Here is a 26878-nt window from a genome sequence, read left to right on the forward strand (position 1 = left end):
GTGTGTGTGTGTGTGTGTGAGAGAGAACATCTTTATTTGCATGGTATATATGTGGCTGACTTCTGACATGGGTGTGTGCCAACTAGCTTACATTGGTGTGTTTGTGTCTATGAGTGTGTGAGAGTGTACGGTATGTGTGTGTGTGAGTGTGTGTGTGTGTGTGTGTGTGTGTGTGTGAGACAGAGAGAGAGAGCTAATTATAAGCTAGCTAATTATAAGCTAGGCTAACTGAAGATAACTGAAGAAAAGCTTAGATCAACCAGTAAAAAAAAGAGAGCAAGAAATACCTATTCAGAAGAAAATATATATATATATAAAACCTAAAGAAGAAAAGCTAATACAGCCTACCTAACCAGACAATATATACAGTATATAACCTAATGAAGAAAAGCTAATACAGCCTAACTAACCAGACAAGAAAAGCATTTTTTTTTTTTTTCCCTCCTTCTCTTGGAATGAGAATGAACCTGTATTTTTTTTTTCTTGGATGTTCAAACAGTGGAACTAACAACTTACTTTTTAAGACAATGAAGAATAGTCAAACTATGACAAGCATTTTTGAGATTCAACTGCCAGAACATGTAAAATCTCTGAAGGAAAAGAAAGAATATAAACTGAAAAAATTAATGGAGATGCCAGAGACTCTTACTGCTGACTACAAAGTCTTAGAAGGAGTTAAAGTAAAATGTGACCTCAAATTCTTCACCAAGAATCCAGGAGCTTGGCATACAGCCCTGTGTCACACATACAAAAAAGTAAAAAAGGGTGGCATAAGCAAAGGGAGACAAATAACAATTGATGAGATTGACACAAATAATGGCAAATTCACCATCAATATTTACAACAACGGCACAGTCATGATTCAGGGCTCAGAAAATAGCCTAGAATACTTTGAGAAGAGTTTCAGCTCTCTTCGTAATGCAGTCAACAATAACAAAGATACAAATGACTGTTTAAAATTGGACCAGGAGGTCACGAAGACAAGTGTCAAAACTGCTCCAGCAGCACCCACATCTACAGAAATCACATCCCTTAAGAATGCATTGGCCAAGCTAGAGAGGGAATTTGTAGACTTCAGAGAGACCAACCTGAATGGTGAAGAACTAAACATCCTAATTAACACCCAGAAAAAGGAAATTCAAACTCTAAGGTGCACAGTGAGGGAACTGGAAGAAAACAACCAAGCCTTGCAGAGAGAGATACGTCGCCTCAGAGACGAGAACCTCATACAGGTGGGGGAACTCCAGAGGGACGTGAATGACACCCGTCTAGCTCTGCAAACCCAGATGAGTTGCCTCAGAGACGAGCACTTCAGACAACTTGAGGAGCTCCAGAGGGACCTAAAAGAGACCAATCTGGCCCTACAGACGGAGATGGGTTGCCTCAGAGACGAGCACTCCAGACAACTTGAGGAGCTCCAGAGGGACCTAAAAGAGACCAGTCTGGCCCTAAAGACAGAGATGGGTTGCCTCAGAGACGAGCACCTCAATCAAACTGAGGAGCTCCAGAGGGACTATCAAATACCAAGGGGGAAAAGTCTGCCCACACCTGTGGATAACATTCATGAACCAACCCCCTCTCCTTCCCCAGTCATCCCTCACAACAGCACCATGCAACCTTTAAAGGTGGACACCACAACACCATCCAAGACATCCTCAATGAAACTCATCAACAATCCTGAACAGACCTCACAAACCACATGGCAAAAGAGAGAAAGGCAGGCCCCAGGTCAAGTAAGACCTCAACATAACCAAGACAATCCAGAAATTATCCTTCTTAGTGACTCAAATGGAAAATTCCTGAACATGAACCGTCTATTCCCCCAAAAAAGAGTGATGAAACTCTGGTGCCCGACCATAATGCATATACCACAACTGCTTGAGGATGAAAGAATTAAATATGCCACTCATATCATCATTCACACCGGTACAAATGACCTCATGTCAGGAGAAATAGACATTGCACTGACTCTTAGCGAGATGGCAAAGAATGCAGCCACATTAGCACCATCGGCCAAAATCATTGTATCATCCCTTCTCCCCAGACTAGATAAGCCTCCTCAGATAATACATCAAATCAACAAGGATCTACAGCAACTTTGTACCCCAGTTCCAGCCATTCATCTAGTCAAACACCTCGATATCTGCCTTGAACACCTGTATGACCACATACACCTGAACAAAAAAGGAGTCAGCATACTAGCAAAGGCAATAAAAGACACAGCCTATGACCGCACTGGAAGAGGACAAAATGGAACAATTCACCAAAAAAGTAACGTTGAAACCCCAACATTCAACCCACCCCCACCCAGTCAAGGCACCGATACAAATGTGGGTACAGCTCTGAGCCAGCACAGCTATACAACAGAGACTACTGCACAGAGCCATGAGAGTTTTGCAGCAGTGGCAACCAAACAAACAAAGCCCCAGGACAAGCAAAGTCAAATAAGGGATATGCTGGCCTTGATCTGCTCCACGTTACTAGACTGACCAGTCCCATAGGCCTTAAGTATGTACTGCTTTAACCTTATTGTTTTCTTCAATTCATATTCTATTCATATCATTTTGATTTTATCTTATTTTACTTCTACTTTTATTATTATTATTATTATTATTATTACTTACTTATTTATTTCATTTTTTGCAAACTTTTCTATGCTTTTACCATAACTATTAAACCAAATTACATTTCTTTAACTTTAAACACTTAGAACAACACCACTGAGCTATTACTTGCCATAATAGCCATCTAAAAGTATTTTAAGTATATTTAAGCTAAGTTCCATCTGTAAGAACATCTAAAGAAATATATGTTATGATGCCATTAAGTATTATTAGCTGGAATATACAGGGATTATATTCCTCTACTTTTGGTTTAAAGACATCCGACCCTAATTTCCAACTTTCAATTAAAAATATTGACATAATTATTCTACTTGAAACATGGGCCAACAAAGACCTTAAAACTGACTGTCCATGCAACTACAAGGAAGTAATCATCCCCCCCATGAAACAGTCTAAAGTGAAACATGGCCGGGTATCAGGGGGCATTATAATATGGTATAAAGAGGGTCTAACAAATGACATACAACCTGTAAAAAAAGGGAAATCTCACATCTGGCTAAAGATAATGAAAAACACCACTGAATATGAGAAATATGAACAAGCTTTATACCTATGTGCCTTATACATGCCACCTGTAAATTCACCCTACTACGATGAAATGGTATTTGAAAATATACACAATGAAATATTACAATTCCAGGGAAAAGGGTCAGTTTTTCTCTGTGGTGACTTTAATGCCAGAACTGGGAGGGAGCTTGATTACATACATCCAGAGGGGGACAATCACATATTTGGTGGAAATATTTTAAACACAGAGTTTCCTGCTAAAAGAGAAAGTTTTGATGCCATAACCAATAAAAGCGGAAAACAACTGTTAAACCTGTGCAAAAATCTTGGACTGCATATCTTAAATGGTAGAACCCCTGGTGACTTTTTAGGAAATTATACATATTGCTCATATTTAGGGAACAGTGTAATAGACTATGGCATAACAGACATGCCACATGGAAAAATAAAAGCTTTCATGGTCATGCCACAACTTCCCTTGTCAGACCACTCTCAAATTAAAATTCTCTTGAACATTGAAAGGATGCAAATCCAAAATGACACCCAAACACTATTCCTCATCCCATATAAACACAAATGGAAAAATGATAGTAAAGAGAAATATGAATCAGCATCCAATAGCATATTGATCGAAAACATGATATTTACTTTTTTATTTTCAAAGTTCACCACTGAAAGAACCAGTGTTGACACAGCTACAGAAGAGCTGACAAAAATATTCTTTAAGATAGGCCGTATGTCTGGTGTCATAGAAGAAAGGAGACCACCAAGAAAGAAAAAACATTCAATAGAAAAATGGTTTGACAAAGAATGCTTTAGGGCAAAACATGTCCTTAGAACTCTTTCAAATATGAAACACAGAGATCCTGCTAATCAAGAAATACGCACAAAGTACTTAGAAAACTTGAAACAATACAAAAAGCTTTTGCGGTCAAAGAAAGCAGAGTTCATGACCTATAAACTTGAACAGATTGAGGAAGCCATTGACACCAATTCTTTTTGGAAAAAATGGCACCAAATAGATAACTCTAAACAAAAAGGCTCATTATCTTTAACAAACGGAAATACTTGGAAACGTCATTTCGAAGAACTCTATACGTTCAAAGAAAACCCAAACAACCAAGCACAAAAGGAAATTCTCAAAAGACTGAAGGAAAAGGAGCAATTTCTATCATTTCAAAATGATCTAGACAACCCAATAACTATATCGGAACTCAGCGAAAAAATAAAATCACTGAAAACCGGGAAAACCTGTGGAAATGACAACATTTCTGCAGAAATGTTAAAACATAGTACAGTATTAGCAAAAAAAGCAATCCTCAAGCTGTTCAACCTGGTCATGACATCTGGATTCTTTCCTCTGGTGTGGAACAAAGGATCCATAACACCAGTGCATAAAAATGGTGATAGAATGAACCCAAGCAACTATAGGGGTATCTGCATTACCAGCATTCTGGGCAATATATTCTGTAATATACTGAAGACAAGAATACTTACTTTTTTAGAGAACAATAACACTTTATGTAAGAGTCAGATTGGATTCCTCCCAGAATTTAGAACTACCGACCATATTTATACTCTCCACTCACTCACAGAACAATATGTTCAAAAAACAAGTAAAGGAAAAATATATGCATGTTTTGTTGATTTTAAAAAGGCCTTTGATTCCATCTGGCATGACGGCATGCTACTGAAAATCATTGAGAGTGGTATAACAGGAAATGTATACTCTATAATCAAAGATATGTACAAGGAAAATAAATGCTGTGTCAAGATTAACAACTCCAGAACAGAATTCTTTAAACAAGGGAGGGGAGTTCGGCAGGGTTCCAGTCTGAGCCCAATACTCTTTAATATATTCATAAATGAGTTAGCCATCGTAATCCAACAATCAACAAGCCCTGGTTTTGTACTAGACCACTCAGACATAAAGTGTCTCCTTTTTGCGGATGACATGGTGCTTCTTTCTCCAACAAAACAGGGCTTGCAAGATAGTCTGACCATCCTGGACACATATAGTAAAAATTGGGCATTACCTATTAACACTGAAAAAACAAAAATAATGGTGTTTCAAAAGAAAGCAAGAGTACCTAGACAAGAAACCAGCTTCACAATTGGAGAAACTGCCTTAACACAAGTAACACATTATAATTATTTAGGACTTACAATTACTTCATCTGGAAAATTTAATATGGCAATAAAGAACCTAGCAGAGAAGGCACAAAGAACATATTACTTAATAAAAAAACAACTCCACAAATACAACCCACCAATTAAATTCTGGCTCAAAATTCTTGATTCCATAATCAAACCCATTTCTCTGTATGGCAGTGAAATTTGGGGTCCAATATATAGCTTAGACTATACAAAGTGGGACCAAAGCCCTACAGAAATTCTGCATCTGCACATCTGTAAAGACATCCTAGGGATACACAGAAGATCCTCCAACCTAGCCAGCCGCTCTGAACTGGGAAGGTTTCCCCTTTTCCTAGACATTGACAAGAGAGCCTCTAAATTTTGGATACACCTTAAAATAAGTGACATCAACACCTTTCACTACAAAACATTTAAGAATAAATCACTCATCCACCAAAATGATCCCCTATTTCAAATAGCAAACAAAAATAACATCAAGAACCTAAGCCAGATACCAAAATCTTTACTTAAACATATTGACAAGACAAATCAGGCACATTTTATCAAATTCTGGGAGGAACAAATAAAAGACAATCCTAAATTGGAAATATATAGAGTACTAAATAGGAGCTACTGTATAGCACCATATTTAATGAATATTAAAGATCAAAAGAAAAGGAAAATTATTACCAAATATAGAATAAGTGACCACAACCTCCATATAGAGACAGGGAGACATAAAAAAAACATGGGTACCTAGAGACAAGAGATATTGTAGCTTATGCATAAACGACATAGAAAACGAGGAACATTTCCTTTTAAATTGCTCCATTAATTCATCTGTGAGAGAACAGTTCTTTGCTGAATTCAGTAAAAAAAATAATAACTTTGTAAACCTGCCCCTCAATATAAAAATATGTTTACTGTTGGGAGAAGATGAACAGTATTCAAACCTAGCTGCAGATTACATAATAACATGCCATAAAACAAGAGAACATTTTAAGTTAAATTTAAGTTAAGTTTACTTTTATTCTTAAGAATAATTATCTTAAGTTTCCTTTTTTATCTTATGAACTTGAGTATATGTCCAAGACATATACTCAGTTTAGTACTTAAGTTTATGTTAAGTTTCATCTCTCTGGTAAATGTTTGATTTTCTTTTTTTATTATTATTATTACTATTTTTTATATAGGTTTAAAATAAGTTTCCTTTTTATTTAGATTTAAGAAATATAAGTTTTCTTTCCTTCAGCTAGCATGCTAGCTTATCATCATTATAAGTTTTCTTTCTATTTTGATTTGATTTGATAAGATTTCTTCTTTTGTTTTTTCCCAAAACAGATATTGTATCTGTTGTATTATCACATGTCTGCTTTGACAACACAAGAGCTCTTGTCATGTCAATAAAGCTTTTTTTGAATTTGAATTTGAATTTGAATTTGACAGACAGACAGACAGACAGACACACACACAAACACACACACACACACAAACAAACACACACACATGTGTGTGTGTGTGTGTCTGTGTGTGTGTATTGATAGTGAGAAAGACAAGGACAAGACAGGCACAAACACAGACAGACACACTGAGAACCAGTTAAGGATGACTCATTTCTCTTCCTCTCTCTCTCTCTCATTCTCTCTTTCACTCTCTCTCTCTCATCCATGGTGACAGTGACCATGATTCTGGGTGACAGAGGAACCCTCACTGACCCGCATGTGCACCCCTCCTCCCCTTCACCAACCCACAGCACAGCCCCCTACCCCCACCTTTCATCTCCTCTATGCCTCTACCCACGTCTCCTTCTCAAGTTCCTCTCTTATTCTCTCTCTGTCCCTCTCTCAGTCTCAATCTCTGTCTCTGTCTTTTTCTTTTTCTCTTTCTCTCTCTCTCTCTCTCTTTCTCTCTCTCTCTCTCTCTCTCTCTCCAGAGTAGGTGTTAGTTGTTGCCCACAACTCCAGGTTGTGGTGAGGTACGTATACAGAGCTGTTTCTAGTCTAAGTACATGTTAAATTCAGTAACACTCTATATACACACAATTCATCATTTATTAAGCATTTGTAAACAGTTAGTAAAAGGTTTGTTCATCATTTGTAAAGTATTGCTCCTACAATAATTCTCATCAGTAAAGCATTTGTACTCATAGTTATAAAAGGTTTGTTCATAGTCAATAAGCCTACATCTAAAATATGTTTATAAATTGTTTTTAATACTTAATAAATCATGCAATAATATTTTATTTTTTAAATTAAGTTATATTTCCATTATTTAACAGTCATTTTAAGGACTTATCTATGATTTAGTTAAAATGGGTGTATTAATGATCAAGAAACTATGTACACCTACATGTAGGCATGCCTTTATGAAAATAATGATTAAACATATCACACTAATGATTAGTTAGGGTGTGGATAAAACCACTTCCTAATACTATAATTCATGTTTATAGTATTAATTAGATTAATGTAGATTAATGTTTCAATTGGCAATATTCATAAATTATGAAGCATTGTAAAATATTAGTTATTATGTGTATTATGAAGTGTGAACAGTTTTTCTCCTGTGAAGTTTCTCCCATCCCCACAGGGTGAGGTGAGGTGAGAAAACATACAAAATATGAAAGTTTAAATATTGCATGTAATTATAAATATTTCATCTTGGTTGTGTGTGTGTGTGTGTGTGTGTGTGTGTGTGTGTGTGTGTGTGTGTGTGTCAAATAGAGAGAGAAAACAATCCTATGGAGCACCACTTCAAAAAACATGTTTTCCCACATACAGTTCTAACCTTGAGCTACACACTCTCTCACTCTCTCTCTCACACACACACACACACACACACACACACACACACAATGAAAACCCTGTGGCAACCCTGTATCACAGCCGGAAGTAAAATCATGCATGATTCCAAGCACACAAGAGCGAAAGAGAGAGAGAGAGCAGAGGTAGAAACAAAATAAACACAGTAGTCTCAGCTCACCTTCTCTCTTGTGCTGAAGAGCTCTCTTGAGCAGCAGTGTGTGTGACAATGACAACAACAACAACAACAACAACAACAATAAAGACCGGGAGAAACTCATAGGCCGTCAGAGATATTCCAACACACACACATACACACACACAAATGCAGAAGTGAACGTACAGTATATTCAAATTTACGTGCAGAACAAACACACTGGCAACCCCACCCTCGCCTCCACACCCACACACACCCACACACACCCACACCCACACACACCCGCACACGCACACGCACACGCACACGCACACGCACACACACACACACACACACACACACACACACACACACACACACACACACACACACACACACACACGTTTAAACCACAACAATGCAATAATCACACACAGAGGCTACCAACTTTGTTAAATAGTATCTGGTGGCATTTATTTACATGTCATTTTGCATGGCTTGCTTACTTACTGTGAAGAAAATTAAATGCACATACACACTGTTGCTTGAGGGAAAATGAATTAGCTAGGGATCACAGATTATTTCCAAAAAAAAACATAGTCTGATTTGTCATTTTACTGTAGGACATATTAAACATATCTACATATATATATTTACATATCAGATGTGAGAAGAATTTTATATGTTACATATGTAAGCATATACATTACAATTATTTACACAATGAAGCTCTTTGGTGTAGAACTCCTTTCAATTAATGAACAATTGGATGCAAAGCCTTAAATGCTGCTTTGCTAAGCAACCATTGTGATCTATTCAACAAACAAGACAGATTAACACATAAAACACACACACACACACACACACACACACACACACACACACACACACACACACACACACACACACACACACACACACACACACACACACACACACTCACTTCATGAGGACAAAATTAGATAACACCAATAAGCAAAATTTGTGGGGTACAGAGTTCTAAAATTGATTACAGGGAATTTGCCATGTCCTTCTTCAAATAGTAGTAGTCATTGATCTTTCATTGAAAATATATCAAATATTGGCACTTACAGATATTTCAAAATTTTGACAGTTATTAAAATAATATCTGTACAATCTACATATGTGCATACATACACACAAGAGGCAATGGTCGATATATTGTTCAAATTCTTTCGAGTATGTACAGATGTATAACAAATCAATTTTCTCACATGGTCTATTTATAAACTCAGGAGGGTTTAAACTAATAATGGATTTACTTGGCAATTGGTAATACTGAAAGAATAGAAAATCAAATACAGCGTGGTGTCCTTTCTAATGGTGCGAAAGAAAAAGAAAGGTTATTTCCGTGCAGAGATGAGCAACATTAAGTTTAATGTGTTTGCTGCTCCCCTGACATTTAACAACTATGCCCAGGTCTCAGCACTCCTCAGCAATAAATGCAAAAGAGTGTTTTTTAGATGGCACTGACTGCTCCAAGACCCCCCATGGATGGTAATGGCTATAATCACACACACACACACACACATACAGTACACACATACAGTACAGTATGCATGCACGCACACATGCACACACACAAGCTTACACACTTCCACACCATTATTTTTTAAGACCGTGTAGCACACAAAACCCTTGTCTGAGCTGCAGCCGCATGTACAGTATGTGTGTGTGTGTGTGTGTGTGTGTGTGTGTGTGTGTGCCTAACACAAAAAAACACTGGCCTGGTGAATATGATGGATGTAAGTAAACACAAATCTACAGTACCTGTGCTATAACAGCCCTCTATGTGTCTCTACAGCAACACAACTTCATAGAACCAGAACCGAGCCGCATAACAATAAAGAGAGAATGGAACATGGCAGACAGGAGGTGGGAGAACAGAGGGGACAGTACTTCTGCTTACATAAAGCATCAGCAGTTTTTGCTTATTGCTGTAAAAATATCACACACACAAAAAAACGGCAGACCACAGTAACAATTCTTTACAACACAAACAGATTCAGTTCAGGATATTAAAACAGGCTAAGGATAAGGTGGGGCTGCACATATTGCTGATATGCATGACCTTACTCTTTAAATGGGGCCACAGAAATGTATGAAATGTTAACAAAGCCAAGAAAAAATCAAACGAAAGTTAACTCTCAGCGGGCTCCAACATGAACCCTGTCTTCATCCTCTCTTTGCAGTTTGTGCCTAAACACAATTCACCTTGAAAGGACATCAGATTGACCTTAAACTGACCCTCCGAATGATTGATGTAGTCATGATGCATGGTACATGATAGGAGATGTATTTGCAAAACATAACAAATCACTAAGGCAGGCTGACCTGACTACCTGGCTGCATAACTGCATAACTGCCCAACTGCTGTAACCACATCTCTAGATCGGGGAGATTATTGCATGTTGTGTTGTGTGCATGTCTGTGCATATGACAAGTGATGATTGGGGAGTGGATTGGGGGGGGGGCTGGGTCAAGCTGGGGAGTGGATTGGCGGGGTTGGGTCGGGATGGGGAGTGGATTGGGGGGCTGGGTTGGGTTGGGTTGGGCACGCTTCTCTCTGACCTTCAGTCTACGCCCAGTGTGTGTGTGTGTGTGTGTGTGTGTGTGTGTCTGCCTGCCAGCCTGTCCAGCCATTGGCCGCCAGAGAGAGGCTGTGAGGCTATTTGGACTGTCTGCACAGGACATTTGGGACAGACCCTCTCAGTGGCTCCGTGTCTTCAGAGTATGAACGTTATGTTCCCTTCTGTCAGTAGACAAACCTTTCATAGACCTGCAATGTACAGTATGTCAAAAAAGTGTCTCCTAAATGTAATAAATCTAAATGTAAGGACAATGTCACCACTTTATGTGTGTGTGTGTGTGTGTGTGTGTGTGTGTGTGTGTGTGTGTGTGTGTGTGTGTGTGTGTCTGTGTGTGTTTGCGTGTGTCTGAGTGTGTCTGAGTGTGTATGTTTAACATTGATCTCACTTTTACTGTCTGAGATCACCCATGTCCCTCTGTGGGATTAGGCTCTCTTCCTCCTGGGATTTAAAGGGATCTCCGTAGGGAAAGCCTGAGCTTACTTCCCTTCTCTCTGGGAGTCAGGTGAGACCAGGAGAAGGAGAAGAAAGGATTAAGAACATGAGCGCGTGTGGATGTGAGGAGGACGGAGAGGAAACGTATGTAATTTCTAGTTCCTGAATTTTAAGTCGTGTAAATGTAATGTAAAGTAAATCCTTTGAACAGGTCTAATACTTCTCCAAAAAATAGTACCCTCCCTGGACTGATGTCCATCACGGACCTTTCTAATTCCAAGAATCCGTGTGTTAATACCCAGCGCTGTCTGAGTGATTCAGCCCCTCTTCAGTGACTTCATGTGTAACGACAACAAGACTTGTGAAAGGAAATGAACCTACGAAGCATGACCTGTGCACTGCGGTCTCTTTATTGGCTTTATCAAGGATGATTGACAGGTCAAGGACTGTGGGGCAGGCGAGAGAAAGAGAGAGAGAGAGAGAGAAAGAAAACAGGAACTGACATCATTTATGCATTCACAGCGCATGGACACACACACACATACTCCTCATGTTAGGGCTCTTGCGCATAAGAGCACAGAGCTTTTCAGACACCCTGACACACACCTACACATACCTACACACACACAAACACACACACACACGCCTAAAACACCCACACTTGCATGGACAGAAATGTAACAGTAGCTGGTTCCGTAGTACCTCTCTTCACCCAACCTCACCCACCATCAAGCTCCACCTCCACGGCGGGGGTCAGAGGTCGCTGCAGTGGCCAGAGGATCTGTAGGAGGGGAGGCAGAGGGGGTGATGTGGGAGAGGCTCTTTGCCGCTGCTCTTTGCCGCTGTGCAGTTATAAGAAGGCACCAAGTTCTGCGAATGAATAATCTAGTACCTGCAATGCTGAGAGCACTGTGAGCTAAGGTGTGTGTGTGTGTGTGTGTATGTGTGTGTGTGTGTGTGTGTGTGCCAACTGGTCTGTCCTTGTGTTTGCAGTTATGTGTGCGTTTCTGTTTGCCTGTGCAAAAGCATGTCTGTGTGGATGCCGTTGGCTGTGTCCTGTTAGTAGAAAGGCTTTCATCTTGTGTTTATTTTTAAAGTTTTTTTTTTCTGTATTTATCAAGTCTCTATGTCTCTATCTAGTCATAATTTATCTTTGCTTCTTCTGCTTCTTTCCCCCCCTCTATTCTTCTTTTTGACCTTCACAGGCTTCCGTCAGCCATAGCCACCTACAGTATACGAGGGGGCGGGGCCTTGCTTGTGCAGGAAGCAGGAAGTGTTCCCGCTGGCAACACCAGTCCATGCCGTGGGTGGGCGGGACAACCCACCCGCGTCCAGATCCCCTGTCTCCTCATAGGCTAGTCTCTCGGAGGAACATGGTGCCGATGTTGTAGGAGACTCTGCGGATGGGAGCAGGCGGGGCCGAGCGCGAGCTGGTCAGGGAGGAGTGGCTCTGAGATTTGCCCACCTCCAGGAAGTAGCAGACGCCCGGGATCTCTTTGGGAAAGTTGTCGGGGAGGTCCTGCCGAGAGCGAGCGATGAAGGTGAACGAGCGATCGTCTCGCAGGAGCCTAAGAGAGAAACAGAGACAGGATGAAGGGAAGAGAGAGAGAGAGAGAGAGGAAGAATGAGTGAAAGCGAGAGAGAGAAAAGACAAGTGTGGAGAGGGCAGGAAAGGTAGACAGAGATTAAAGAGAGGAGGGAAATAAGGAAGAAAATCCATCAGGTAATTCCTTCCTTAGTTCTGGGAAGAACTATTGGGGATCTGTTATTCATGGGTTTCATCAGGTCCCTTTCCACAGGTGTATTAATGAAGCACCACACAGTTTGCATTCATAATCTGCTTGATTTTCTACACCTGTGGAAAGGGACCTCATGAAACCCATGAATAGGTATGTACTGTACACAGTTTTATATGAGCTTTACAAATACAGCAAGTTGAAATGGATTCAGTGAAGAAGACAAATGTAATTTAGCAACACTTGTTTGGCAGCACAACATGAGTCATGGCAGCGAAGCAAACTAAAATGACCCCTAGTACAGCCATCAACAGCACACCGCATCACACACACACACACACACACACACACACACACACACACACACACACACACACACACACACACACCAACCATTTCAACAGTACACCGCATCAAAAGCCATCAACACCACAGGGGAGAGTGAGGAGACAAAGAGGTGATTTTGTTCTATGCAGTAAGTGAATGGCACAACCAGCATCACTATTAGTGAGTAAAGCTGCAAACTAGATGACCATATACTGTAGCTAAATCCCTACAGTATGTATATATACACATACACAATGGATACACACACAACCACACACACACACACACACACACACACACACACACACACACACACACACACACACACACACACACACACACACACACACACACACACACACCATTTCATTCAAGCTACAGGCAAAAGTACAGTACATGCACTCACACATACATACATTTATTTCAGGATATCAGTCAGTACAGATTAGAGAAATGTGATCATCAACCCAAATGCACATTCATACTGTACACATACATTACACACACAAACAATCAAATTTGCATATGAGTGCACACATGAATGAGCATTCATACATAAATAAAATCAACTGAATATTAAAATCAAACTTCATGTCTTTCTTATTATGTATCATTCAGTATAGTGAATATCTGAACCTCAGTATGTAGACCCAACCACACAGCTGCACACACAAAAACCATGCACGCACAGGCACGCAGGCACACACACACACACACACACACACACACACACACACACACACACACACACACACACACACAAGCACACACACATGCACACATACAATAGAAAGGAATCAAATCGTATGAAAAGACCCAGCTCTTATCTAGCTGTCAAATTTGCATGTAATATGGAATACAGAATACGGAATACAAACACACACACACACACAGGCACTCTCTCTCTCTCTCTCTCTCTCTCTCTCTCTCTCTCTCTCTCTCTCTCTCTCTCTCTCTCTCACACACACACACACACACACACACACACACACACACACACACACACACACACACACACACACACACACACACACACACACACACACACACACACACACACACACACACACACACACACACACTCTTTTCCTGCCCCCACAGGCTCCTTGAGTCCAGGCAGCAGCAACAGGAACCTGTTCCAATTAGCTCTCTCTGTTCCACAACAATTATGAGTGTGAGCCGGAGAAAGTGCCCTTGAACGGCAAAACTAAAGAGTGGTCGCCACGGCAACCACTCTGACTCTGACTCCAACTCCCTCTCTCTCTCTCCCTCTCATTCTCTCTCTCTCTCTCTCTCTCTGTCGCACTCCCTCTCTCTCCATCGCCGTCTTTCATTCTTGCTCTCTCGTGATCTCCCCCTCGTTCTCCTTGCACTCCTCTTGCTTCATCCTCTCCATCACTCTTTCACTTCCATCTTCCTTCTCCTCTTCTCCAGTACAATCTATCTCTATTCAATCTTATTCTCCCCCCTCTCCCTCTCTCTCTCCCCCTCTCCCCCTCTATCTCTCTCCCTCTCACTCTTTTCCTTTCCTTTTCGAGTACCCACTGTTAAAATAAACATGTAAAGAGGATGACTGCAGACAGAATTCAACTGATCTCTCTGACACCTCTCTCTCTCTCTCTCTCTCTCTCTCTCTCTCTGTCCTCTTCTCCCTCTGTCCTCTTCTCCCTCGTTCTCTCTCTAAGTGCACACTGTTGAAATAAACATGCAGACAGGAATCAGCTGATCTCTCTCTCTCTCTCTCCGTTGCCTTTCTCTCTTGTTCTCTCGTTCTCACATACAGCCACATATATATGACTCCTCACATGACAGGCCAGTCCATAGGGTGTTTGTGTGTGTGTGTGTGTATGTGTGTGAGTGTGTGCCTGCACGTGTGATTGTGTGTGGGTGGTGTGTGTACGTGTGTACGTGTGTACATGTCTGTACAGTATGGTGTGTGAATACAGATGTCTCACGTGTATATACTTGCGTCTACAAACTGTGTGTGTTTGTGTGTGTTTGTGCGTATATGTGTGTATGTGTGTGTGTGTGTGTGTGTGTGTGTGTGTGTGTCTGTATTTGTGCACAGGTATTTTTGTTGACTGTGTACAACGCATGAAATATGTCTCTGCAGTCGGGCATGTAGGGATAACTCCCCAGTGGATCCCCGTTAAATCCAGTCCAGCCTGCAGACCTTTATGGCCACATGCTCACCTGCAGCACCCCCCCCCCCCTCCTCTCCTCTGAAGGCTAACCTCTCCCCATCCACATCCTCAGGGGAAGGGCCCTAACAAGGGAACAGAAACCCACGGACAGCTAGATGGATGGACAGACAAAAGGGGCCAAGAGGAGGAGTGGACGGACCTGGCATTATTCAGGCGGACAATGAGCTGGCGGACTCGCCCAACAGCTCCAGGATGAACTGACCAATGAGACGGTCCCCAGAGGCAAGGGGACTGCCAAGGGGGTTAGTTCAGCCCTGCTCACCGCCATAGTCCGCAGACACGTGAAATAAGGGCCGTAGTGACTGTGTGTGTGTGTGGGCACGTGTATCCAGAGGTAGGAGATCTGTCTTCGGAGAGTAAAAGCCCTGCCACGTATTTGTTCCGACACTGAAAACCTTTACGGAAAACGATTCTACCGATTTCTAAATACCACAATTCTTAAGTGATCTGTCATGTCTTTGCTTCCACCTAAAGGAGTGTCCTTGCCGACACGAAGCCACTTCCTGCCTCGTGTGTCACAGCTGCCGTCACATTGTCATCACAGATAATGACGATGACACAAGTCACAGACTGAAGCATTGTGGGAGAATGGCAGCCCTCCCTCCCCCCGACCCCACCCCCACCCCCACCCCCACCCAAGCCTCCGACTCCTGGCCCGAGCCTCGTCTGTGTCGTCTGGCTGCCGGGTACAGAGAGCGTCAGCGGGGAGCGTGAGTCAGCGTGGCATCTGGGAGTACGCTGGGCTGTGCTGTGCTGGCCGAATTAGTTTGGTCTGGGCAGTAATTAGCTGCAGCGTACTAGAGCGAGTAGAGGCTACAGAGAGAGAGAGAGAGAGAGAGAGAGAGTGAGAGAGAGACAGAGATATATGAAGAGAGAGAGAGAGAGAGAAAGAGAGGGAGAGAGAAGAGGCGAGAGAGAGAGAGGGAGAGAGAAATACAGAGAAAAAGAGAGAGAGAAAGAAGAAGAGAGAAAGAGAGGGGAGAGAAATACAGAGAAAGAGAGAGAGAGGGAGAGAGAGAAAAAGAGAGATAGACAAACACCTGGAGATTGTGAGAGAGGAGCTGCGGGCATGTGGAGCTGGAGTGGCCGGTCTTCGCCTCAGTTGTGAGGACACAGCAGGAGGAGAGAAGGAGACACGAGAGGCTGCTGAGAGGGTCTGTCCTCACTATGATGCCAAATGGCCCTTATAGGGCCCTCAGAGACCTGCAGCACACAGTGCTGTGAACATTCTTCAAAGATGTGCTCGTTACCACATTTGGTGACATAGTTTCAGTAGTAAGAACGATATGTTTTGATGACATGACAAGGTTTTAATACCTTGAGCTATTTTGCGCTGGCACACGCTGTGTATACGGCACATTATCTCTAGCGTGAAAACGATAAAAATCAATTTCAACAACAGCTCTCTCTTGACGTCAGGGGAGATATTAGTGGAAAAAACACTCGAGGACGCTATCTAAACAGTGTGTCATCTATATAAACAGTCCTGCACATTATTCCTCCCCTTAGGTCATCACAGACGGCTGCATGAGACCAAACGATTTCAAAAATGGGCCGAACAGGTCACAGCGTCTTTGACCTCAACTCAGGCGCAATTCATTTTCCATTCAGCTGAAAGGAATAGGCCACAACAGTTCAATAGCGCACGGCTACATTAGAGGAGAGCTACTCAATAGGTACGCAGTCATTGAACAAAGCCAGACTTACAATGAGACACTCACAGTCCCATAGGTTTGACCTCTGGTCTTAGTAAGAGCCTATTGATCTGTGGAACAAACCCTAATACAGTCCTCGCCATGCTGACAGTGGTCACCACCACGACACTTGTCTGATCACCTGATTTCTCTTTCAGCAGACACACACACACACACAAACACGCATGCATGCATGCATGCACGCACACTCACATAAGCACAGCAAATTTACTGTACATAATGATCTGTGACTACATTTATCTGATCCAATCTTTCACTCTCTCACACATGCACACACACACAGGGAGAGCGAGAAAGAGAAAGAGAGAGAGAGAGATAGAGTGAACGAGCGAGAGAGATAGAGAGAGAGAGACAGAGAGAGAAAGAGAAAGAGAGAGACCAATGTGCAACCATCAATATAATCCTTTAAACCTAAGATGATCTTTCAAAGGATCAGAAATAGGCCTCTCAGGTTGAATGAGGTCAAACTCACACTTACTCTCTCTCTCACACACACACACACACACACTCTCACACACACACACACACACACACACACACACACACACCCTCACACACCCACACCCACACCCACACACACACACACACATAAAGGTGTCTGCTGCAGGCCACAGTAACAGTTGGCATGCATCTTTTACGTAACAAACAGCATAAAACTCCACTTGAGCTTTAACGAGCTTCCTGGCCGCTCGGCCCGGCCCGGCGCTGGACACTTACTGGTGTGTGGTGGGGCTGACGTTGATGCAGCGCGGGTGGCTCCCCGACTCAAACTTGCTGGCCAGCGTCACGTTGTTCCCGAACAGACAGTACCGGGGCATCTTCACCCCCACCACCCCCGCCAGGACCGAGCCCGTGTGGATCCCGATCCGGAGCTGAGAGAGGGAGAGAGAGAGGAAATGGAGAGAAGGAAAAAGAGAGAGAGAGAGAGAGAAAAAAAAGACATGCAGAAGGTTAAAATCAATCAGACCAAAATGGAAACTTTTTTTCCCACTTGAGACCTGTATGAGCAGAGGAATTCAAATCACACAGGATTTCAAACTCCGCAATGAGACTTTTTATTGCATTTGAACATTGTTAAACACCGTCAACCAAACGAGACCAATCTGTGAAAAGTCTCGAGGACTGACCAACCTGACCAAGCATACTGCGGTCACTTTAGAGCAGCACACATTAACATCAGCCTCGCCCCAGGACGGGGGTCTCACTGCACCCCTGCACCCCTGCCCACTCAGCCGCCTTCCTTGTGTGTGGGTGACACATCAGGGACATGCATGGGGTGGCTGTTTGGTCTCAGTGACCTGTTGCGTTGCAGACGATCTGTTTGCGTTAGCCAGGGGCCACGCTGGCGAGAGCGGCGATGATGATACACTACAATAAAACGCCCAGCGAAAGACGGATGCCAGCATGTCATGTACTGTACGCCACTGTGTTGCCATGGTGACCACAGCATGGGCACACAGAACCAGCGCTAAGTGGTGTGATGATGCTGCTTTTTCACATTTACAATATTGCGTTTCCTGCATAAGAACTGCAACAAATAAATGGTCTTGCTCAAAATGGCACCAATTTACGTAATTTTGCTCTCAATCAAAAGTTTGAAGTTGTTAACTCCCATCAATAGACCCTAGGTTGTTTTTACTCCGGAGTTACACTTTAAGATTGTTGAGTTAAATTGTACAATTCCCCCCCCCCTCCCCTCAGCCTGAACAGTACTGTCAAATTGAACAGAGTTTCTCTTTTTTAATGAACACAAAGGAGTTCAATGATCAATGTGGAAATTGTACAAGGATTTGCCCTGCCACTGAGTGCATGGGGAAACTGAAAGAAATGTGCAGTTCTTAGTTCCCCAGCTGAACAACACAAAAGAGTTGGGACACTAACTGTTACTGTCATCTAGAAAGGTTTGGGATTTTGAGTGTCTGGTTCTACTAATATGAGGCATTAGACTTCTGTCTGAGTACTTCCACTAGAGTAGACAAACATGATGATGAGAAGTACTTTCTAAGTACCTCTTTAACTAGCCTTGTCTGGAAGTGAAATGTTTTTAATTTGTTGTGTGATATAAGTGCTTTACACCTCACAGCTCTCTGGACTGATGGAGTATTGATTAAGGTAAACATCAGTCAGTTGTAAAATGTGTATCAGAGCAAAAGCATCCTCTGCAGTTACAAACACTGCGTGTAACACACTGCTAGAGTGTTGACCCCTGGCTGACCGCTGTAGTTAAACAAGCTGATGGAAGCATAAGAATGGTCACTTTAATAGGCAACACAAGCAGCGGTAGAACCGAGAGCATAAAAATGGACAGAGCGAAAGAGACAGAGAGAGAGAGAGAGAGAGAGAGGGAGGGAGAGAGAGAAGAGGGGGATGTCACAAGGTCAACACGGGAGAGCTATAGATGCATCCGTCTCCACACTCTCTGGAACTAACCAATCAGTCTCGCGCCGCTCCCTGTGTATCCAACGTTAATCCACAATCACAACCTCAGCTCAAGTGGAGGGTATTTTCCGAAACGTTCCCGAGCACCTCAAGGACGCCGTCGCGCCTGCCACTGGGATCAGGAGTGGCTGAGGGCTGCGTTTGGAAAACCACTGGATTTGTTCCATTACTTGCACAATACAATTTCATGCCCGGTGCACAGAGTGCGCCGTCCTCGCCCAGCCAAGCTGAATCATGACTCCCGAAATACACCAGCACACTATTGGCCATATTAGATTATTACAACACTGAGACCGAGCCAAAGACGGATTTAGGGAAGAGCGCGGGGTGCGGCAGGGGGGCGCTGCAGAATCTATCACAGCAACCACCCCCACCCACCCCCCCAATCTAAAATAAAATATGCCTAAAGTTCACAGCAAGGCAAACCACACAGCTTTAAGTGCTATCTATCAGGCCTCTTCTGGTACTATTCTGCTTGCTCATCCACAACCGAATAACTTAATGGCTGACCAAGGTGTGTGTGTGTGTGTGTGTGTGTGTGTGTGTGTGTGTGTGTGTGTGTGTGTGCGTGTGTGTGTGTGTGTGCATGTGGGTGTGTGTGTGTGTGCGCGCGTGCGTGTGTGTGTGTGTGTGTAGGGGATTCTTCTTGAGGAGTGATTATCTCACTGAAGGGTTTTAGGGGGAGGTTTCTAATGATCTGCTGCCTCCTCTCTCTTCTCCTCTACTTCACTCCTCCACTCTCTCCTCCCCTCTTCTTTGTTCTGTGCTAGTTGCCTGCTGAGTGTTGCATATCAGTGCGGTTTAGCTACATATTCTGTAGCCTGTGTCTCTAAGTGCCTAATATATTTAGATATTTATATACTTAAGTATACTTTACTATCACTTTAATATCACTTTTATTATTATTATCACTATTATTCAATAATAACACATGATATCGACCCCTCCTCGCTATGCAAAAACAACAGAAAAGGCAAACGAACAAGAGAGGTAGAGATGGAGTAGGATCAGGTCTGTGGGCCTTGGCTGCAGACGACTGCAGTCTATTTCTGGAAAATGGGGTCAGTGAATTAATCATGACTGCAGGCAATTAGCAAAGAATAACAGCAAAATGGAGTCCGCTCGTTGCGTTCTCATGTGTACATCTGTGTGTATGTGTGTGTGTGTGTGTGTGTGTGTGTGTGTGTGAACATGTGTGTGTATGAGGACACGCGAGTTGTAAACACACACAAATTTGTACATATAAACGGACAAATTCTTGAGGCAGAGAAGGAATTGGTTTGGTTTGAGCAGATTAAAGAACAAAGAGGCGAAATCATGCCAGGGCCCCAGTGGTCATCAGGAGGTCAGCAAGCCTCAGGACTCTTAAGAGTCAGAATTCTAACATTCACAGATCATCTGAAATCTCCAGTCGAGGAATGCCCTCACTCACACACACCCACATAGCTACAACTACACACGCGCACACACACAGACACACACACTCACTATGTGTGTGAACACGCATATGTGTGCATGTGTGTGTGGGCGTATGTACGTGAGTGTGTGTGTGTGTGCACACTGTGCACAGAGGCATGGCACGCATGTACTGTATTTTCTGCTGTTCAAATAGTCTGCTCCAAGAATTCTCAGCTGATCTGATAGGGATTGCCTAATAAAAACTGGTTTTAATGCATTATCAAGAGAATTTCCAGATGTATACAGGTCAAAAGAATATATTTTAAATGTTTGCATATGTGTTCCCTGTGTGTGCATGTATTTTGATGAGAAAGAACGTTTAATAGAGAAAAATTCTAGATACCATCATGCACATCACAGACCTATACCAGGCCTCAATCTATACTCTCTGTCTGCCACACAAGCTTCTGTTACAAATAAATATCATAGATGTCACCCTGCACAACCTATATTACATCTGTCTTGTACAATACTACTCAGATCGACTGAATACAGCACTCACATACACTCAACTGCCCACATAGACAAAATGTGCATACACACGCACACACACAGAGACACACGCACGCACACACACACACACACACACACACACACACACACACACACACACACACACACACACACACACACTTTACTTCTTTATTTGGGTACACAATTGAAATAATACACATAAGAACACAGGTTTGGCAGGTGCAATAATTGCTCGGACATGATTTAATCATAACACACACACACACACACACACACACACACACACACTGTGTGTCTGCAATGCTACACCCTGGTTTTACCTAGCAAAAAAACCCTTGTCCACCTCCCCCTCCTCTCTGCTGGCTCTAATCTAATTCCTGTCCCTTGGACTCTCATTGAGTCTCCCCGGTAGCCATGTGTCTCTACGGTTCGCAGTGTAAGCACAGCAACATGAGTAACAACAGGCTCTCTCACCACCAACCCTCCTGGGCTCTGGCAAACAAAGCACTACACACAACAGAAGCACACACACTCACTAGTGATCTCTTATACAGCAAGGCAACCGTGTCTTACAAAGGGAGAATCAGTCAGTCAATCTCACACACACTCTCTCTCTCTCTCTCATACACAGACACACACACACACACACACACACACACACACACACACACACACACACGAAGACACACGCACGCACGCACGCACGCACGCACGCACGCACGCACGCACGCACGCACGCACGCACGCACGCACGCACGCACGCACGCACGCACGCACGCACGCACGCACGCACGCACGCACGCACGCACGCACCCACACACACACACACACACACACACACACACACACACACACACACACACACACACACACACACACACACACACACACACACACACACACACACACACACACACACACACACACACACACACACACACACACACAAAGACACACACACACAAGAACTCAGATGCCCGGACAGCAGAGAAATAACAAGTACACCCCACAATACCTCTAGAATGATTCACACAGCCTGTCACCATGCCGACAGCATGGACAATTGGGGAGTTCAGTCACACCTGAGAGCACGCACTCAAAAGTAACACCAACAGCTCTGATGCCTCGCTGTTTTATGTGCCATGAACATTTTACTGATGGAGATTCTGACATTTAGGTAACTACAACGGAGTATTAGGGACACACAAAATATTTTTTCCATGACGAGATACAAAGTCGACATTTCAACATTAAATTCGAAATTTCGAGAATAAAGTTGAAATATCATGTCGACTTTAATATTGAAATTTTGTCTTTATTCTCAACATTCAAAACTAGTTAGTAAAGTTGTTGCTAAACCCGAGTCTGAAGTACAATTTCATCAAATCATATAGGCTAAAATAAGGCATTTTGTTGAGTTGTCGGCCAAGTAACTGAGTCTGAGACTGACTGTCCGGATTCAGTGGCAGCACTAGTTTTGATGGACATATAATGATAAAATGTTGAGATTAAAGTTGATATGAGGTATCAACTTTATTCCCGGAATTTTGAGTTTAATCTCGTCATGGCAAAAATTTTTTGTTTTTCTTCATGTGTGGCCCTAATACCCTAATACCTAATGTCGTAGGTAACTCTTGCATCCAACGCCAACTGGTTTCAAAAAGCCTTCATGCATAGATCCTGTCCAGGATTTAAGCCCTAGCAGACTGCATACCTTATTAGCTGTGATATGTAACACTACACCTGCATACGCACAACCCAGATGACCTCCTGATAAGGCTAATTTATAACTCTCTAGATTTCAACAGTTTCTGAACACACTCTGTGTGTGTGTGTGTGTGTGTGTGTGTGTGTGTGTGTGTGTGTGTGTGTGTGTGTGTGTGTGTGTGTGTGTGTGTGTGTGTGTGAGTGTGTGAGTGTGTGAGTGTGTGTGTGTGTGTGAGAGAGAGAGAGAGAGAGTGTGTGTGTGTGTCTGTGTGTGTGTGTGTGTGTGTGTGTGTGTGCATTCTCATGATCTAGAAAATCACGTTTTCTCTTCCTCCCTCTCTGAGGTAAGAGTGGGAGCTCGTCTGGGTTCACCTGCACATGGCGCATCACACAGTGTGGTGGGTGCAGGCCACAGCTGGCGCTGATCATGCTGTGATATTACACTGGCGTGCACATATGCAAATACTCAACACGGGCCGCCGCACACCGCTAAATATCAAGAGCGTGCACACAAGAGAGGGAGAGAGAGAGAGAGGGAGGGAGAGAGAGAGGGAGAGGGAGGGAGAGAGAGATGCGTGTTTTCTTAATGGTCTTTGGCAACTTGAGTTTGATAAAGGTTAATGTTAACAACTTCAGCATGACAAGTTTGGCTTTTTGCAAAAACTGAACCATTAGGCGAGTGGGGATGAGGAAACATGCGGGCTTAGCAGTGATCGGACTTTATGCCCATCTGTACCGTTTTTTCAGCTATGAGGTTAATACACAGGGGCAGTATGGTATTTAAATGGTTTAAGCACATAAAACACTGTCCTGCGGTTAACATACAATGTGGATTATATACAGGAAATTACTGTATACATAAATGTATACACCTGTTAATAAAAATACCAGACACATGCAAATGTTTCACTTGTTACACATTTGTTATGTGATCCTGAATATATGAAATATGGATTCACTTATGTTGAGCACAAAAAGGGACAGAAACCCCAGTGTGTGGTGTACAGTGAATTGCTGGCACATGAGAGCATGACACCATCAACACTAAAACACAACATGGAAACAAAGCGCCCTACTCTCAAAGACAAACCTGCCGAGTACTTTGAAAGGTGACACTGGAGTTGAGGACTTTCCAAATGTGCCTAACATCAGCATGTTCCAAACAAGTACAGGCACTTAATGTGACTGAATGACTTACAGTAGGTAGCCTTCACACCGGGGTCCGTTTAACTGGACTGTACACAAGTGTGATTACTCCCCCTAGCCCTGACCCAGCCAGTCTCTGTTCACATGACATTTTTGTTTGCAGACCTGGGTCCGTTAATGTCAGAAACACTATCGTCTATTTACCAATATCATTTGGCAACGTTGCAAAAAGCAGTTTATTTCCTGATTTTGGAACAGATAGCATTCAAATAGCACCAGAGTTGTAACGAGCTGTAGCCGTAGGCCTACCGCAGACAATTTTTTTCTAGCGGACCCTGATCCACACCCAGGTCCAGTAGAATGTGTTCACATTAGGAAACCTCACGAACCATTGGTCTAACTGAACTCGAAACCAGATCAAACCGTCTAGTGTGAATGTGCCCTTTATGGAAATTGAGGGTCCTAATGCCAGACCCATTAAGAAACACTGGCGTATAGTGTAGTGTTACAAGGGTCTATCTGTCATTTATGTCAAAAACGAGTTATAGACATAGATATTGAGTTATAGATTTTTCATGAAGCTATATGCATTTGTAGACTCTGTATTTAAAGAGACTTGTTACACATATCAATGTAACTCAGTGGGATTCTAAAACGTTAAACCTCGATATCTCATAATGAGACAGAACCTATAATTTATTGAATTATAATTCCAAGGGAACAATATGCTCACACTGACACATACGCACTCACATACTGAACACTACACAGTACACACCCACACCCTGTTGCTGAGACTGAAAACAAGAGATGATGCTCCAAAGCTAGGTAGCATCTGTGATCTCTCTTTCTCTCTCTCTCTGAGTGTGTGTGTGTGTGTGTGTGTGTGTGTGTGTGTGAGAGTGTGTGTGAGAGAGAGAGAGAGTGTGTGTCACACACACAACCCCCGGCTGATCAGCTGGAGCCGTGCTTAGTCACCACCATCAGCACCTCCCCTCCAGGCCCCCAGCCCACCGCCCAAAGGGACACTCAGACTTAACCCCACTACACATCAACCAAATGAGTGACTCACATCCTACGGCCTACAGAGACACAGAGATGGAGAGATGGAGGCAGAGGGAGACAGAGAGAGAGAGAGAGAGAGAGAGAGAGATGTTCCCTGCCCTCTCTATCTCCCTCCTCTTGGTCTTTCTCTCTCCTCTTTTCCTCTCTCTCCCCCTCACAGAGATATTTTTGGAGTGCACGTTTAGTCTCTCTGCAGGGCGCGCTCTTGCCAACGAGCAAAAGCCTGACCCTACGGTGTCCTACAGAGCCCAAGAAGAAGTAAATCAACTTCGCATCCTTAAAACTCCCACATCCCCTCCCCTTTTGTCCCCCAAGGTAAGCGGACCTAATGCCGCCACTCTTAACGATCATCTGTGTACCGAGGAGAAAAAGGGGGAGGGAAAAAAAACCTTCCAATCAATTATAAAGCGATAGCGAAGGATTCTTTTTATCGCCATGGCAACTGCGTTCTGTGTTCCGTCCCCCCATTGTGCTGCCACGAGCCACCCCCACTCCACCCCTCCCTCGCCCCTGTCCCCCACCCACCCCCCCGCCACTGAACGGGCCCCATTACACAGCAAGCATCCTCACGAGGTGACAATCACTCCAGTTAAGCCTGACCACACTCCTCTCTCTCTCTCTCTCTCTCTCTCTCTCTACCTCTCTCTCCCTCTCTCTCTCTCTCTCTCTCTCTCTCTCTCTCTCCCTCTCTCTCTCTCTCTCCCTCTTTCCGATGCTCTCTGCCAAAGGAGCTCCATTGTGGCCGTCTATTAATTACGCGCGATGATGTGCTAGCCCCGTCATTCCACAGGTGTTGGCGGCGGCGGCGGCGGCATGTTTGCGTTATTGAAAGGAAAGGAAGAGAGACACAAAAAAAAGAGCGGAAGAGTGCAATTGAGTCATCTTGTGTTGTCATCATAGAGAGAGAGAGAGAGAGAGGAGGAGAGAGGAGGAGAGATACAGAGAGAGAGAGGGGGGGAGTGAAGGTTGACAGCTCTTCTCTTTAATCTGTCAGTAGAGTGTCGGCTGTCAGCTGATGAGAGTGAGGTGTGTGTGTGTGTACGTCACTGAGAGGGAGAACTACGCAGCAGCGTAAATGCCCATGCATCTGCAGTGCACACTCCAGCCCAGTCTCCACCCTCTCATCTCCAGTCATCTCTATCAGCACCATGCTGAGAAGAGGCCTCTATCTCTCTCTGTCTCTCTCTATCAACTCAATTCAAATATGCTTTATTGGCACGACAAACCATATGATGCATTGCCAAAGCGTTCACAGGAATAATAATAATGATTAAACAAATCAATAAAAACAAAAATAATATAAACATGCATTAAACATACAGACATTACAAACATTGTTACACTTCGTCAATACACTGT

At 43.2% G+C, this 26878-nt stretch overlaps 1 protein-coding gene across 1 annotated transcript in view; it reads right to left on the reverse strand.

Annotated features, from left to right (window-relative positions):
* Positions 1–10773: 10773 nt before the first annotated feature.
* The window catches only part of gucy1a2 (guanylate cyclase 1, soluble, alpha 2), a 51377-nt gene continuing 35272 nt past the window's right edge, over positions 10774–26878 (reverse strand). Inside the window, exons 10-11 of the mRNA XM_062552461.1 lie at positions 17948–18102; positions 10774–12816 (exon numbers count right to left, since the gene is read on the reverse strand). Of these exons, the coding sequence (XP_062408445.1) occupies positions 12597–12816; positions 17948–18102 (375 nt within the window). The 3' untranslated portion in view covers positions 10774–12596. The remainder of the gene's footprint in view (positions 12817–17947; positions 18103–26878) is intronic.

The sequence above is a fragment of the Sardina pilchardus genome, chromosome 13 (assembly GCF_963854185.1).
Source record: "Sardina pilchardus chromosome 13, fSarPil1.1, whole genome shotgun sequence".
In the NCBI taxonomy this organism is placed as follows: Eukaryota; Metazoa; Chordata; class Actinopteri; order Clupeiformes; family Clupeidae; genus Sardina; species Sardina pilchardus.